Source organism: Symphalangus syndactylus, chromosome 16 (assembly GCF_028878055.3).
Source record: "Symphalangus syndactylus isolate Jambi chromosome 16, NHGRI_mSymSyn1-v2.1_pri, whole genome shotgun sequence".
Taxonomy (NCBI): Eukaryota; Metazoa; Chordata; class Mammalia; order Primates; family Hylobatidae; genus Symphalangus; species Symphalangus syndactylus.
In genome coordinates this window covers 54,220,716-54,238,205 of record NC_072438.2, presented here as the reverse complement: position 1 = coordinate 54,238,205, position 17,490 = coordinate 54,220,716, and the positions used below count along the sequence as shown (strand labels likewise).

General features: G+C 40.0%; 1 protein-coding gene across 2 annotated transcripts in view; it reads left to right on the top strand.

Moving 5' to 3' along the window:
• CORIN (corin, serine peptidase) overlaps window positions 1-17,490 on the top strand; it is a 257,414-nt gene that overhangs the window by 187,669 nt on the left and 52,255 nt on the right. For both annotated transcript variants that reach the window (XM_055246563.2, XM_055246562.2), the window contains 4 exons: window positions 5,037-5,144; window positions 13,498-13,611; window positions 15,438-15,548; window positions 16,646-16,775. In XM_055246563.2, the coding sequence (XP_055102538.1) occupies window positions 5,037-5,144; window positions 13,498-13,611; window positions 15,438-15,548; window positions 16,646-16,775 (463 nt within the window). The remainder of the gene's footprint in view (window positions 1-5,036; window positions 5,145-13,497; window positions 13,612-15,437; window positions 15,549-16,645; window positions 16,776-17,490) is intronic.

Sequence of the window (17,490 nt, the reverse complement as noted above, 5' to 3'; positions counted from 1 at the left end):
CTCCCAGGCAGCCCCTCCCATCACAGACCCAAAGGCCTAGGAGGACTGAATGGTTTTATGGGCCAGGCCCAGGTCCCCACTGCCGTTTGCAGCCTTGGGACACTGCTTCCTGCATACAGGCTGCTCTACCTTTAGCCAGGGCTCAGAGAACATCTGTCAGAGCAGTGCAGAGGGGAAACATGGGGCTGGAGCCCCCACACAGAGTCCCCAATGGGTCACTGTTTCATGGAGCTGTGGGAAATAGGCTTCTGCCCTCCAGACTCCAGAATGGTAGATCCACTGGCAGCTTGCACCCTTTGTCTGGAAAAGCTGTTGGCACTCAACAACCTGTGAAAGTAGCCATGGGGACTGAACCCTGGAAAGCCACAGGGGCAGAGCTGCCCGAGGCCTTAGGAGCCCGCCCCTGTACCAGTGTGCCCTGTATGCAGGATGTGGAGTCAAAGGAGATTATTTTGGAGCTTTAAGATTTAATGACTGCCCTGCTGGGTTTTGGGCTTGCATGGGGCCTGTAGCCCCTTTCTTTTAGCCAATTTCTCCCTTCTGAAATAAGAATGTTTACCCAATGCCTGTACAGCCATTGTATCTTGGAAGTAAACACCTTCTTTTGATTTTACAGCCTCATAGGTAGAAAGAACTTATTTAGATTTGGGATAAGGCTTTGAATTTAGGACTTGGGACTTTTGAGTTAATGCTGGAATTAGTGAAGACTTTGGGGGCACAACTGAGGAGGAATATTGTATTTTGAAATGTGAGAAAGACATGAGATTTGGGAAGGGGCAGAGCAGAATGATGTAGTTTGGATATTTTTCCACACCCAAATCTCATGTTGAGATGTAATCCCTAGTGTGGGAGGTGGGGTCTGGTGGGAGGTGTTTGGATCAAGGGGGCAGATCCTTCATGAATAGCTTGAACCATCTCTCACTCTGAGTTCACAGGAGATCTGGTCATGGTGCCTTCTTCCAACTCTCTCTCTCTCTCTCTCGTTCCTGCTTTTGCCATGTGACGTGCCTGCTCCCACTTCATCTTCTGCCACGATTGTAAGCTTCGTGAGGCCTCCCTAGAAACCAAGAAGACTCTAGGCCTCCTTTAAAGCCTGCAGAACCATGAGCCAAATAAACCTTTTTATAAATTATGCAGTATCAGGTATTTCTTTTTTTTTTTTTTTGAGACGGAGTTTCGCTCTGTCACCCAGGCTGGAGTGCAGTGGTGTGATCTCCACTCACTGCAAGCTCCACCTCATGGGTTCTCGCCATTCTCCTGCCTCAGCCTCCTGAGTAGCTGGGACTATAGGTGCCCACCACCATGCCTGGCTAATTTTTTTGTATTTTTAGTAGAGATGGGGTTTTACCATGTTAGCCAGGATGGTCTCGATCTCCTGACCTCATGATCCACCCGCCTTGGCCTCCCAAAGTGCTGGGATTACAGGCGTGAGCCACCACACCTGGCTGGTATCAGGTATTTCTTTATAGCAGTGCAAGAATGGCCTAATACACATAATATGGAAAGTTTAACAATATTGATTCTTCCAATCCATGAACATGGAATATCTTTCCATTCTTTATGTCCTCTTTAATTTGTTTCATCAGTGTTTTATGGTTTTTATCACAGAGACCTTTCATTTCTTTGGTTAAGTTAATTTCCAGGTATTTTATTTTATTTGTGGCTTTTGCAAATGAGGTTACTTTCTTGGTTTCTCTTTCACATTTTTTGTTGTTGGCATATAGAAATGCTACTAATTTTTGTATGTTGATTTTGTATCTTGCAACTTTACTGAATTTGTTTATCAGTTCTGTAGTTTTTGGTGGAGTTTTTAGGTTTTTCCAAACATAAGATCATATCATTTGCAATCAAGAATAATTTGACTTCCTCATTTCCAATTTGGATGCCCTTTATTTCTTTCTCTTTTATGACTGCTTCAGCTAGGACTTCTATTACTATGTTGAATAACAGTGGTGAGAGTGGGTATCCTTGTCATGTTCCAGATCTTGGAGATAAGGCTTTCATTATTTCCCCATTTAGTTTGATACTAACTGTGGATCTGTCAAATATGGCTTTTATTTTGCTGAGGTATGTTCCTTCTTACCCAGTTTTTCGAGGGATTTTTTTTCAGGAAGGGATGTTGAATTTTATCAAATGCATCAACTGAAATGATCATATGGTTTTTGTCCTTCATTCTGTTGATATGATGTATCACATTGATTGATTTGCATATGTTACATCACTCCTGTAAATCCTAAATGACTGCCGGGAGCAGTGGCTCATGCCTGTTGTGCCAGCACTTTGGGAGGCTGAGGTGGGTGGACTGCCTGAGGTCAGGAATTCAAGACCAGCCTGGCCAACATGGTGAAAACCTGTCTCTACTAAAAATACAAAAATTACCTGGGCATGGTGGCAGGCACCTGTAATCCCAGCTACTCAAAGGCTGAGGCATGAGAATCACTCGAACCTGGGAGGTGGAGGCTGCAGTGAGCCGAGATTGTGCCATTGCACTCCAGCCTGGGCGACGAGCGAAATTCCATTTCAAAAAAAAAAAAAAAATCCTAAATAGTCATGATGAATGACCTTTTAATGTGTTGTTGAATTCAGTTTGCTGGTATTTTCCTGAGGACTTTTACGTCAATGTTCATCAAGGAGATTGGCTTGTAGTTTTCTTTTTTTTTGATGTGTCTTTGTCTAGCTTTGGTATCAGGGTAATACTGGCTTTGTAGAATGAATTTGGATGTATTCCTTCCTCCTCTATTGTTTGGAGTAGTTTGATCAGAATTGGTACTAGTTCTTCTTTAAATATTTGGCAAAGCTCAGCAGTGAAGCCATTGGGTCCCAGGCTTTTTTTTTTTTTTTTTTTTTCTGCTGGAAGACTTTTAATTATTACCTAAATAGCATTACTTGTTATTGTTCTGTTCAGACTTTGGATTTCTTTATGGTTCAATCTTAGTAGGTTGTATATTTCTAGGAATATATTCATCTCTCATAGGCTTTCCAATTTATTGGTATATAGTTGCTCATAGTAGCCTCTAATGATCCTTTGAATTTCTGCAGTATTGGCACCCAAGCCACAAGTCAAAGTTCTTCTCACTCTTCCCCTTTCCACAGACAGGTAATGGAAGAGTGGTAGTGGTCTCTCCTCATGATCACTACCACCCCAGGTCCATGACAAGTACTACCATACCACAAGTGTTCACTCAAGGCCCAAGGGTTCTTCAGTCAGCCTGTGGTGAATGCTGCCAGGCCTGGGACTCTCACTTCAGGACAGTGGGCTCCCCTCTGACTCAGGGCACATCCAGAAATGTCATCCAAGAGCCAGGGCTTAGAATTAGGGACCCCAAGAGTTCACTTGATGTTCTACCCCGCTGTGGCCAAGCCTGGTGCCTAAGCTGCAAGACAAAATCCCTTTTACTCTTCCCTCTCCTGTTCTCAAGCAGGAGTTTCTCCCTGTAGCCATCACAGCTGAGAATGTGCTGAGTCATACCTGAATCCAGCACATCTCGAGTCTCACCGAAGGCTCACGAGAAGTACTGCCTGAGTACTGCTGCTGATTATTCAGGGCCCAAGGGCTCTTTAGTCAGCTGATAACTAATGCTGCCAGGGCTGGGCCCTTTTCTTCAAGGCAGTGGGTTCCCTTTTGGTTGACGATATGTCTAGAAATGTTGTCTGGAAGCTAGGGCCTGGAATGGGGCCTTAGGACAGGACTCTGTCTGGTGCCCTATTCTACTGTGGCTAAGCTGATACTGAAGTTGCAAGACAAAGTCCCCTTTACTCTCCCCTCTCCTGTCCTCAAGCAGAAGAAAGGAGTCTCTTTCTGAGCTGCAAGCTGTGCTTGCCTGGGGTTGGGGAAGGGGTGGCACAAGCACTCTCTTGGCCACTCTGCGGCATGCACTAGGTTGCATGCCCGCAAGTCCACTGTCTCCAAGCCCAGCACAGCATCAGGACTTGCCCAAGAATTGCAGTCCTTGTGGGCTAGACTGCCTTTCAAGTTTATTAAGGACCCCAAAACACTTTAGCCTGTGGTGGTAAGGCTTGCCAGAACTTAAATTCTGACCACTGGGATGGGTGATTCCCCTTTGGCTGGGGTTCGGCTAAATGCTGCCTCCATGCATGGGCACTGGCTGAGCTCTGCCTGGTGTTGCTTTCTGCTGTGACAGGACAGCACTGAGTTCCAATGCAAAGTCCCACAATCGCTCCACAAGTGCACAGATTCTCTGTGCTATGCAGCTCTTGCTGGGGAATGGGGGAGGGGTGGTATTGGTGATTCAAGACTGTCTTTCCTACCCTTCTCAGTGCCTTTTTCAGTGATCTGAATTTAAAACCAGGTACTATGATTGCTTATATGATTTTTAGTTCTTATGAAGGTGCTTTTTTGTGTGGATGTTGTTCAGGTTGGTGTTCCTGCAGAAAGGACAATTAGTGGAGGCTTCTATTTGGCCATCTTGCTCCATCTTCCCCCCAAAAATCATTTTAAAATTAAAAATAATGAACTCAGAGATGAGTTTAATTAGTACTCCAGGTGTTTTTAAACTGTACTTTACTCACAGAGCCCATTATGTATGGATGCTTTTATACTAGGGATCCTGAAGGCAAAGGCGAACATCAAACCTTGGTTCCTTCAAGTAAAAAACATTTGGGGACTATGGCAACATAGGATCATCAAGTACAGAAATGGAATTGTGGACCAGCTGGAAAGATGGGGGTGTGGAAATGATTTTGACACATTGAGAGCCGCTAGGTAGTCAGGAGCACTGACTCCACAAGGCATATCAGGCTCTGGCAATTGTTGGGTTGTCCCATTTGGAAAGAAAATTAATCATTGGAATACACAGACGTTAAACTGCATATCTAGAGAGATGAGGCCAAGAATGAAGGACAAAGATGCTGATTGGCAGGCAGAAGAATGCCAAAGCAAAATGGCTATTTCGCTTTGCAAGAGATCACCCTTAATCTTCAGTAAAAGCTCCTTGACAACATCCTACATGTAAATACATAAATTAGCTGATGTTTCTGGGTTTTCAGCCCTTTAACAGTAATATTGTTTTTAATAGAATGCTCACCTAGTCATTTCAAGTGCCACTCAGGACGGTGTGTTCTGGCTTCCAGAAGATGTGATGGCCAGGCCGACTGTGACGATGACAGTGATGAGGAAAACTGTGGTATGTATGTGCAATGGTACTTTTCTTGAATGTACAGTAATAACTAGAATAGAATAAGAAACTGTGTTAAAAATGTAAACTATTCACTGATAGTAGGACTAGGATTCAATGCTAATGTCTTTACTTCTTAAATTATTGAACAGTATGGCATATATTTTAAGTGTTTTTCCTAACTCTTGATTTCCTCTAAATTACACTTCTATATAACCCTGATACATACAGTACCCCTCCCCCTTATCCATGGGGATATGTTCCAGGACCCCCAGTGGATGCCTGAAACCCTAGATTGTATGGAACCCCATATATGCAGTACTATGCTTTTTCCTACACATATGTACCTATGATAGAGTTTAATTTATAAATTAGGCACAATGAGAGATTAACAACAACAATAATAAAATGGATCAATTATAAAAATATACTGAAATAAAAGTAATGAGAATGTGGTTTCTCTCTCTCTGTCTCAAAATATCTTATTGTATTGTGCCAACGTTTTTGGACCATGCTTAACCAGGGATAACTGAAACCGTGGAAACTGAAACCTCAGATAAGGGTGGCTGGGCACTACTATATTTGCAAACACTTATTAAAAGGAGAAGCACCTCACAAATGTAAGGAATTATTTTTATTATTAAATTATAAAGCAATCATTATGAGTTTTAAAGTCAGAATAATAGTGTCTTTGCGTATGCTTCCCATGTTGCTAAATAGACATCTAGATGCATGAAGGCAGAGTTCATACTCCAACATTCAGAGTTCAGACTCCATCATTCCCAGTTTAATTGGGATTCATTTTCATGCCCTCTCATATTTTTTCTCTTTTGGCAAAGGATAAAACTCTTCTTGACATTTCTGCCATGAGGTCCAAAATCGCCAGTGGAAAAGCCGTAAATGCCAATGATAATTTGAGTGGACTTAGTTCTCATTATATTTCCCTGCAAATCTTTGTACTTGTAACCTCAATGTATTAGGGAATAGAAGTCCGACAATGGTCTTTAATAAACAGTGTTTTTGAGGAAAGCAAAACGATTGAAGATCTATTCACAGAATTGTTTGGTTATGATTATTTAGCCTTTCCTGTTTAAGAAGAATTGACACTGTTTCATGAAAAGCACATAAGGCAGTACATCTTTTGAAATAATCTCATTCTTTTGGCCTTTGAAGTATGAAATATTGCCTTGCTCCATTAAGTGAATTTTAGGTGGTAAACATTGCCCTTCTGGTCTACACAAAATGTCACAAGCAATAAACTGAAATCCTGTCAGCTCCCATAAATATGGACAAATGCATCTTCTGGAAAACTCCAGCTGTCAGAATGATGGTACAATGTCTGGGGTAATTTTGTTATGGAGAAATGTACAGTGTTTTTAGAAGCTACTGTTGTTTGCTCGTTTGTGGTTTTTTGTTTTTTGTTTTGTAAAGAAATCAAAACTCATTGAATATACCTCATATAAGTGATTTATTGAGAATGTATTAGATTTGTTAACTATGACTTTGATGGGTCATGGTATTTGAGATGCAATTTAAAATAGATTATCTTAGATGGTTCAAAGAGGTTGCATGATACTTTGTTGGGGTGGCTAGACCTAAATTTGTTGTAGGGGACTAAATATTTGAGAAATTCAAAAGCTTAGTTAAAAACAAAACAAAACAACTTTACCAAGACAAAAAGTTCTGAGTTCTAGAACATATTCTGCAAAAAATAAACCTAAAGTACTATAATATTGGTATAGGATTTAAATGACCCTAAAATATCAGGTTTCTAGTTAAGTAATTGGTTTTCACCAGTATTTTAATCACATAATTAAAGGCACACCAAAATAATAGAATATATTGTCTAATCTCTATCAAAAATTAAAAATATTTGACAGCACTATTGAGAGCTATAGTTAAGGAAAGTTAAAAGTGGGTAAGGAATAATACATTTGGAGTTCAATTAATTGCTCCAGCAGTACCAATTTATGAGAAGTTTTCCAACGTGACTAACAATAGAAAACTTTACATACTTCGTTCTCTTTGATACTTACGCATGCATTTGAATGGGCTTGTTCAGTGATTTGGGAGGACACACCACTTAAGATCAAATAAGGAAGTCAGGTTGATGAAGGCCCAACAGAGGATTCATAAGAAGTCATCTGTTTCCGTTTACCTCCTTGCTGTTTGTCTTTCTGTTTTCGTATGTGCATAGGCACACCATCTGGTAACGCAAGCACCAGCTCCAGCAAAGCTGGGTTTCACCCCAAGCTTCTTGCCTTTCTGACTTATTCTGTCCGTTGTGGTATTAAGTGTTTGAGCTTTACTCAATAATTGGACAATTAACTATTCATTGTCATGAATCTGCAGCTGCCTCAGAACTTCTAACAAGATTATTGAGTTCCCCTCAAAACAATACTTATTTAACTCAGTTATAAAATAAATATTCTATGAGAAATTAACTTTACTTCTTGTTCCTTTGGCACTGTTGTAATGGAGAAACGTGGTAGCCAAAGCACTTAACTTATAAATACACTTTTAAAATACATGCATTAGAATTTAGCAATCAGTAATATTGTTCTTAAATGTCTCCAGCTCTTGTGGTAGATTTTCGCTGTTGAGGCTGCTTTGATTGTGTAATTGCCAATGTAAACAAGAGTTGAAAATGTCAGTACTAGAATAGTTTTCAACAAGTGTTGGGATGAATTATGCAAATCCGATATGGGAAGGAAGTCTAAGAGACAGGGGGAATGCTGAGCAGAATCTGCACTGTGTCAGTACAGAAGTACTGCATTGTCTTAAGGATTGATGGTATGTCAGTAATTGAGCATACATGATATAGATAGAGCTGCCTGTAAAACTAGCAACTTGATAAATGAGTTTATTTTCAACGTAACATTTTCCAAGCATTGATAGCCATGCAGTGGAGCATGAGGGAAAGACCTGGGAAAATAAATGATCAAGAATGACATCAAAGAAAGGAGAGCTAAGGAAAACAACAAAGGGATTGTATTTTTCAGCTTTTCTATCACTCTATAGATTTGAGTGTGTGAGGCTGAGGTTATCTCTTGCTAGGCCTTACCTCCACGATTTGGGTCAGCTACAAGAGCAGGTGGTACCTGGGCTGTGATGCAAGCAAGCAGCAACTCCCAGTGGAGCAGTTAAATGAAAATATAGCTACAACAGGTGCTTTATACCGACTGTGAAAATAAAATCCTTTATTACATGAACACAGAATCAAAATTACTAATTGATCACTATTCTAAGTAAAATGGTATACATCATATAGAGAAAAGATTGACAGCAATACAAATGTCTGAGTGTCATTAAGTGACTGTTTATCTTCAGATGACTAAAAATCAGTTCTTCACCTGTCTTTGGTCTCCTCTTGATCTTAAATAAAATAAAACCTTTAAATATATCCTGAGCCATTTCTTCAAGTCAGAATCCCCTTAGGTTGTATTAGAAGATCTGACTCTGATATTTATGGGTTTTACAGCTTGATTTCAAAGAGTTTCCAAAAGGCATGTTTTCTTTTTGGATTCTTGGATAGCATTTCTATGAGTTATCTCACAGAAGGGCTTAACTGGCTCTCTTAACACTCCAAATACCACCGGTCTCTATGCTTTTGTGTCTGTTTGTCTGGGGAGGAGACCACTCTTTGCTCTGTAGCTAGCAGAAGAGTGAGAGTCATTATGTCCATAGCTTTGGCATATCCACAAATGTGTTTTCAGGATGAATTTTCAGGATTGATTTCTCATCACTCAGTAGGGTTTAATTTTCCATGTTAAGGGGGAAATTTTCTCCTTCCCTTTAAATACTTGGTTAACTGTTTCGTCGTCTTCTGTGGTGTCTTGGGAGGGCAGACTGGAATGGCAGAGTGTCCTGCGTAGACTTAGACTTGAATTTACATCCTGACTTAGCCTTAGAGTCTGTGTGACATTTGGCCAATCACTTTACTTCTCTGGGTAAGATGCAGAGAACACCCACATTATCTCTCACAGCTTGGAATGCTTATAACATGCCCTGTTCATCCTCAGAAGCTAATAATTGGGAACTCACCTGCTGTGGTGGTGGGAAGTCAGGAGGCGATTCCTTTCAAAGGCTGCCCCAGCCATCTCCCTTGAGGGAAGGAGTCCTGTCTAGCATAGTCTTGTTTCTGACAGCTGTTTATGGCAAAAGAGAGTGGGCTGGCCTGTCAGGCTAAAGCACGAGCTGGGCGAGGTCTCTGGCTCACATAGTAAACTCAGGTAGATGGATGGTGTCTTTTCCTGGAGATAGTGTTGGTTTTGGGTTGGATGTTCTCTCTTTTTAGGATTAGAGCCACGCAGTTTAAAGTCCCATCCATTCCTTCATCCTGCCTCTTTCACGGGAGACTGGGCCACCCATATGTGAAGAGCATGCCATAAAAACGGCACTGCTAAAAGCGGGAAGTGACTCAGGAATTGGGTAGGCTGCTGCGACTTTCCAGCTGGATGGTGGCTGGATGGCCTGTGCTGGTATGGCCGCCCTGATAATCAGGCCTAGACCACAGTGGGAAGCAGGCCCTCTGTTCCAGCTGCTATAGCATGTGCAGAGGTAGAGCCCTTTGCAGCCATTCTTTGAGGGAAGCGGCTCTGTTGTCCAGGATCCTGCATGCTGTAGAAGGCTCTTCACACCTGTTAGGCCTGTACTCTGGCTGCTACAGCTCCTATGATCTGCTCCAAGGTCACATCCACAGCCACTTCCTGGGGCAGACACTGGTCCAGGATGGCTGGATCCGGACTGTTCCAGCCTTTGTCAGCTCAATAATGCAGTATTACCTTGTCTCCTTCCTCCTTGTGAGCAGCTCCACTCCGAAGGGTGAGAATTTAAAAATTTCATGCAGCTCAACTCAAGAGAATGAGTGGACCTACTTACTCTATAGTTGCATAGCTAAGAGATTCTTACAGAACAGAAAGCATCGCTTTAAGGTGATTTGCTGACTTTACTTGTAATGACAACTGTTTTTATAAGCAAGGTATTCCATTTGAGGGCGGTGGGGGCGGGGGATACTGCCTCTGTCAGGGCAGCCTGTTTCACAGAGTTTTTGTGAAAATGAGAGATAGAGTAAGCAAAAAACCCAGATGAATGCTTAGCACACTTAATGTGACCAGTCAACCTGATTTGCCTGGGACTGATGGGGATATTTTGGAAGAAGGGACACTTCATGCTCAAATCAATTAAATCCCTGGCAAAATGGGATGAGTTGGTCACTTTTTTGGAACACTGTATCCTCAATTATTGGTTGTTGCTATTGTCTCTGTGCTGGAGAGGTTATTATTCTGACATCAACAATTATTTGGTTTCATAACCTGCAGCTACATTAAACAGCCCATCCCATCCATGCCTGTTTTTAATTTTTGATGGAATCATATCCTTTTCCTGTTAGAATATACATTTAAAACATAATTGCACCAAAATGTCACTTTACAAAGAAAGTGGTTTCTTCTCAAAATAATACTATCTCCCGTGTAACTAATGTCTCTCTCTTTTTATCCTACTTCTTTTGTGCTCACTGTAACTCCACAAAGGAGGTATTATGCTATACGAACTTTTATGAGAAAAGAGAAGACATGGGAGGTGAAAATGGATGCTTATGGAGTACTCCTTTAATGTTTATAGCAACTCTATGAAGCAGGCATTATTATTTGTATTTTAGATGTATGGAAACCAAGGTTTGGAGAAGTTAAGTAACTTACCCAAGCTCACACAGCTGGTGAGATTTGGAACTAGGATTCAAATCCAGTTGTCTGACTCTAAAGCTGTGCTTCCACTGCTCCTACACCCTTATGCATACTTCATGTTCGCATCTTACAAAGGACTGCAATTGATGACTTGTACCTGGATCCCATCCAGATCTTTCTCCGTGGAGCTGTGATGTGGAGGGATTCAATTTCTCTAAATGTTAGTTTCCTCACTTATAAAATGGTGAGCATAATACTGACATTATAGTGTTATTTTAAGAATTAAAGCTAATATCTAGAATGTGGATACATCGTGGATAATACATGTTATCTCATTATCATCATCATTATTATTATTTGTGAGGATGCACTTTAGGGGGCCTTCTGTCCCAGATGATCTATTTCTGTGGTATTTCATCATCTCATTCCAAATGTCGAAGTTCTTCCTTGTAGTCTTAAGAAGAATGTGCCTTGGGAATCATCAGCAAAACTCATGCTATTTCATTTCATTCTCTATTAGCAAGTGGTATGTTTTGTGAGCAGAGGAGCAGCCCTGGAAAAGGGTCGCACCATGCATGGAGTGTCGAGCCATCTTTCTTGATCTTTCTTGATGTCTTTTGCTCTCTGGTAGAATGAGCAGACTGTACCATTTGGCAGGAGCTGGGTCACAGAGGCCAGACTTCAGGCTCTTTCTCAAATCTCAAGAGACTCTTATTGTCAGAACTTTTCGATGCTGTCTGGATCCTCTACTAGCTGAAAACTCTAAATAATGTCTCTGTGAGTTCTTGGAATGGATGTCCCTGGGCCTAAGACAACTCCAGATTATCAGCCAGTGAAAGACTCTCACTATTTATTTCCTATATCTTTGGTTGATGAAACACACTAAATTTAATTTTAGCTTATAGTAAGCATTTTGGGCCACTTATTTTTATAATTGTTTTTAATGAAAATTTTGAAAACCAATTTTTTTTCTCATAATGGATTCCAAGAAACCTGAGTCAATCATCTACATAATTTATCTGACTTATTTGTAGTAGGTCAGATGAACAATAACATTGTTTAAGAAACTTCTTATTTGATCACTGCTTCGCATTTCACTGACCTTAAAAATAAATTATATTTTCCTGAGAGCCAGAGACATTTTGTTCCTTGCATGAGATGAAGTTCTACTTAAAAGTTGAGGGCCTGCCACATGCCAGCCATTGTTCTAGCCAAGGGGGTGGAAGGTACTCAAATTTTTTTACCATGTAGCCTCTTCCTTCATGTACTTCACGGCCTGGCCAGGGCCAGGGATCTGACTGGAATGACATAAACATATTAGACTCTTGTCAAACTTTAGCAGGCATATGAAATGCACTGCACATGAATCATCAATGGCATTTATTAAATACATCACAAGCGCTTGCTATTTCATAGGCAAATTATTATATTACATTATTCAAGTTATTACATTAATGCTGTACAAATTATATTCATTTCTCATATTAACTGATGAAGTTTCCAACTTTAGATCTCTGACTACCATAAAGTAATAGCTTTTGTACCTGGCTCTTAAACTAGTTTTGTTTGGCATAGAAGGAGTCTCTTTTGCTAAAAAAAACAGATGGCCTCCTGATTTGTAGAATGAAATTACATTTTAAGGTGATATGCACTTAGATCACTAGACTTTGGCATATTTGCTTAAAAGCATAACATTATTTTATAGATAAGTCTTATGCATTGACAGCAATTTCACTCAGAAAGAAAAAGGAACAGCTAAAGATGAATGTTAATGTATGCTTTTAAATTTTTTCTCCATGTCCCCTATGTCACTTTTTTTTTTTTTTTTTGAGACAGGTGGAGGTTGCAGTGAGCCAAGAATGTGCCACTTCATTCCAACCTGGGCGACAGAGTGAGACTTGTTCTCAAAAAAGAAAATAGAAAATACATGAGAAAAGTGACCAGGGTTCTAACCCTGATTCAGTTATTAACTATATAGTTTTAAAAGGCAGAGTCTTGCTCTGTCACCCAGGCTGGAGTGCAGTAGTGCAATCTCGGCTTACTGCAACCTCCACCTCCCGAGTTCAAATGATTCTCCTGCCTTAGCTTCCTAAGTAGCTGGGATTACAGGCACGCACCACCATGCTGTTTTTTGTATTTTTTAGTAGAGATGGGGTTTCACCATCTTGGCCAGGCTGGTCTCCAACTCCTGAGCTCAAGTGATCTGCCCACCTCAGCCTCCCAAAGTGCTGGGATTACAGGCGTTGAGTCACCATACCTGGCCCCATATGTCACTTTTGATCTTCTGTTAGGAAAGCTGTACAATTTATATCACAATATGAATATTATTGGGTATTTCTACTTTCAAAATTATTCATGGTATGCAGAGTTCAAAACTTTTTAAGAAAAAAGACATTATGCCTTTTCTCTTTTTTTTTTTGAGACAAAGTATTGCTCTGTTGCCCAGTCTGTAGTGCAGTGGTGTGATCTTGGCTCACTGCAACCTCCGCCTCCTGGGTTCAAGTGATTCCTTGTGATCCACCTGCCTCGGCCTCCCAGAGTGCTGGGATTACAGGCATGAGCCACTGCGCCCGGCCAACATCATGCCTTTATAGCGTAATTTTTCTACATTGATTGAATTTATCATTATTTTCAATTCCATGTCTATTGCAAATAACCTTTTCTTCTGTCTCTAGGTTGTAAAGAGAGAGATCTTTGGGAATGTCCATCCAATAAACAATGTTTGAAGCACACAGTGATCTGTGATGGGTTCCCAGACTGCCCTGATTACATGGACGAGAAAAACTGCTGTAAGTGCTTATGAGAATTTGTCAACAGAGCATTTTTATTTTAAACACCAGTTAAGTCTCATTTTGAATACAAGCTAAAAGTGTGTAAACATGCATACAAATCTTTTAGTATTTTCACATCTTTTGATCAAACTCCACTTGTAAAGACATATTCTAAGAAGCCAACTAAATATGTGTAAAATATATACACTATAATATTCTTCTGGCATTATTTATAATATGAGAAAATCAAAATACCTCCAAATATCCAAAAATAGGGAACATAAACTACAACCATAAAGGAAAATAATATGCAAATATTAAAATTAAATTAGGGAAGAAAAATTTCTTTTGGATTCATTATATGTCATTAGTTGAGTAAAACAGCATATTCAGTATTATGTGCACTATTGTCCTGAGTTTTGAAAGTACATATATCCACACATCAAAAAAGATCAGAAAGTCATAATTAAAAGTTTACAGTTATAGTCTTTGGGTGGTATAATTATTAAATTTTTGTGCTTTTCTATCTTTTCTACATTTTCTAAGTGAATGGCCATTGCTTTTAGAGCCAGAAAATAATATGTCTCTTAAGATGTTTTACCTACAAATAACAGAAAAGCCCAAATCAAAATGACAAATAATGAAGACATTTATCTTTTATTATCATATACATATCACATGTTTTATATTATCATACAGAGTCAAGTAGGTGGACTCTTGAGGCTGTACGTGGCAGTTTAGCACCTTGTCTGTGATTTTTTCAGTTCAGCTTCAACTCAGGCTGGCTCCCACAATGGTGAAAAGATGACATTACCAAGGGCATCTGGGGCACCATGCTTCCTTGATCATGTCCAGCTGGAAGGAGGAAGAACTGTGTTCATATCTCCAAGATATCATTAAGGGATTCGCTCAGGTCAACTTTGGGTGGAGTCACAGCTAGCCGTCAGGAGTCTTTGTGTAGTTAGAAAAGACACTTCCTACAAACAGCTGAACTGCAAAAAGAAGCACCATGCAGGGAGAACCAATCAAAAACCAGGTGCTGTTTTCTCCAGGTTGTTCCTGTCCCAGGCTAGGGCACAGGGCACAGCAGCAGAGTTTGGGCAGGAGCTGTCCTGTGAAGCACAATCACACAACCGTAGGCCAAGGCCCTGATATCAGAGTACATGTTTACCCCTGGACTACTAATTGTATTCAGAAACAAACAAACAAACAAAAAAACTGTAGACAGAAAAATGCCATGCCCAGCTTAAACTAATCAGGATCTTCCTTTGGAACTGGGGATGGCTGGTGTAGGGGCCTGAACAAAATCAGGCTCCCTTAAACAAAGGAGGGAGAAAGGAAATGGTTGTTAAGTAGGCAATCAAGGAGATTTACTATAATTCTTAAAACCCAAAAGAGAACTATGTATGACTCAGAGACTCATTTAATAATAGAGATGGAAAAAAAAACTTATTATGCATCTCAGTGGACAGAGATTGTTTTCTTTCTAAGGCAGCTTCAGTCTGTTCATTTCTCATGCTCTGCTCATGCAGATTTTAACCCCGTTCTCTGATCTTTGGTATTTCTGCTGCTGTCAGTACTGTTATTCAGTCTGATTGTTAGAACCAGAACATTGAGTCACTTGAACGTAGTAATTCTGTTTAAATGCTCTTTGTATGTATTGATGTCTATTAAATAATATTTTACAAATTCCGTTATTCTGTTTTTATGCCCATTTGGAAGCCTCAGTGATCACATATTTTCTGCTTTCCATGCTCCTGCTGGCACATGAAGATGTGCATGTTAGTGATAATCACATTTATTTCTAAAATGTTTTCCTTCTCACTTTTTGTTCCCCATGCCAGCATTTTGCCAAGATGATGAGCTGGAATGTGCAAACCATGCGTGTGTGTCACGTGACCTGTGGTGCGATGGCAAAGCCGACTGCTCAGACAGTTCAGATGAATGGGACTGTGGTGAGCTACTTGTTTCTGCCATCTGTTGTACTCTCTCATGCCTGTCAGCCACTGAAGCTGAATGAATCCTAAATTACTTCCTGGATTTCACTGACCAAGTTCATCTATTTTGTTTTACTGTTATAAAAGCTGATAGTGCTGATCTATGTGTGTTATTTCCAACTCACAGAAAATTTCCCCACCAAGCTACTTCTCTATTTCAAACATCTATATTGTATGGAAAAATATTTAGGTTCAAAATGTTGTAATCATATGCTTGCTGGGAGAGGATTTAAAAACTCTTCATTAAAACCCAACTTCAATAAATTTAATGATAGTCTGCCATTCTTTTGTCATCTATACCTGCTAGAATAGAATAGTCAAGTGGCCCCTCTACCTTCCCTACACTCTTTAGGTCCAAGGCGTCTAACTATCTAGCTCCTTACACAGACAGGAATTAAAGACATCTCGTACCAGCACCTCCAGTGTTGCAATTTGTGATCTTGAGTTTGATTAATTTCCTCATCCCACACTCATCACTCCTTCCATTCACTCAGCTCTTTCTTAGTCCTTTGCATCATCCAGCCAAATCATGATTCTCATGTGTGTTGTGGTCAATTGTGCAGCGTTTCCTAAGTGCTCTGAGGCTGGTTAAGTACAGAGGATTCTCCTTTATATAATAGGAATTAACACATTTACCAAATTAATCCTAAATTTGCATCTCTCTCACGCACTTGCATTCTCGTATGCTTTCTTGAAGGAAATGATAGAAATAGATTTACAACTCGCTTCTTGTAATTATGCAAATCCTGGTTAACTCATGGGATGAGGCCTGGCTCTGGCTGTCTTCTAACTCATTAAGAAAAGTTAAGAACTGCCTGTCTCTTTCATTAGAGTCTACGGTTCTTTGAGGGTACAGAACATTTCCAATTCATTTTTTTAGCCCTCTAGTACACTGAAGGCAGTGATTTGCACAGGGTAGCAAATGATTACACCAAATGATTAATAAATTAAATAAAAATGAATGTATGCCAATGAAGCAGAGACATGTAAAGTTATGTGCTTTCATGGGAAGAAATGTTTTTAATTAGGGTTTCCCTTGTCTTTTCTTTCCCTAGTGACTCTGTCTATAAATGTGAACTCTTCTTCCTTTCTGATGGTTCACAGAGCTGCCACAGAACACCATGTGTGTGCAGATGGCTGGCAGGAGATGTTGAGTCAGCTGGCCTGCAAGCAGATGGGTTTAGGGTAAGGTCAGTAGTTTGTAGCACTGATGAATTTCTCAGAAGGCTTCGTGGAACTTGGCAGTAATATCTTCCTTAGGATGCATACAGAGTTAGTGCTCTGGAACAAAGAGTCCTTCAAAGCCCGGGAAATGAATCAGGTGAGAGGACCATATTTAATTATAGGCACCTGCCCTGAAGAGTGTGTGCTGGAAATGTACTTTGATGAAGCCTCTAAAAGTAAATGAAGTAATTGTATTTTAAGTACTTCTGCAATGAAATGCTTTCATTATTTATAAAAGCATTACGATCATTTCCTTTGAGGAATCTGGATGAAAATATCTTGTAATTTGCCCCCGAGAGGTTACTGAAAATTTCTTCTTAAGCAACACACATTTTTAAATAAGTTGAAGTTGCTGGCATTTCTGTTTACTCTAAGTAAGGCAGTAAATGTAAATCAAGAAATAGTTCAGTATATTTGCTTCTTAGTAGAATGAAAAGATTCACTCTGGCTTTGATACAGATATACTGAAATGGATCCTTTGAAAGTTAGATACTTGCTATTTTGTGAGGGTTTTCTTTTTTCAATTCCATTGGGGGTGGAAAGCAATAATTTTCAGGGTCTTAGAATGTGTAAGTATTTCTTTTACCATTGATGTATTTGAGATTTGGGGGAAATGTAGAAATTAGAGAAATTGAAGACAAAGGAGTTCTAAAATTCTACACTAAAGAAAAAATTG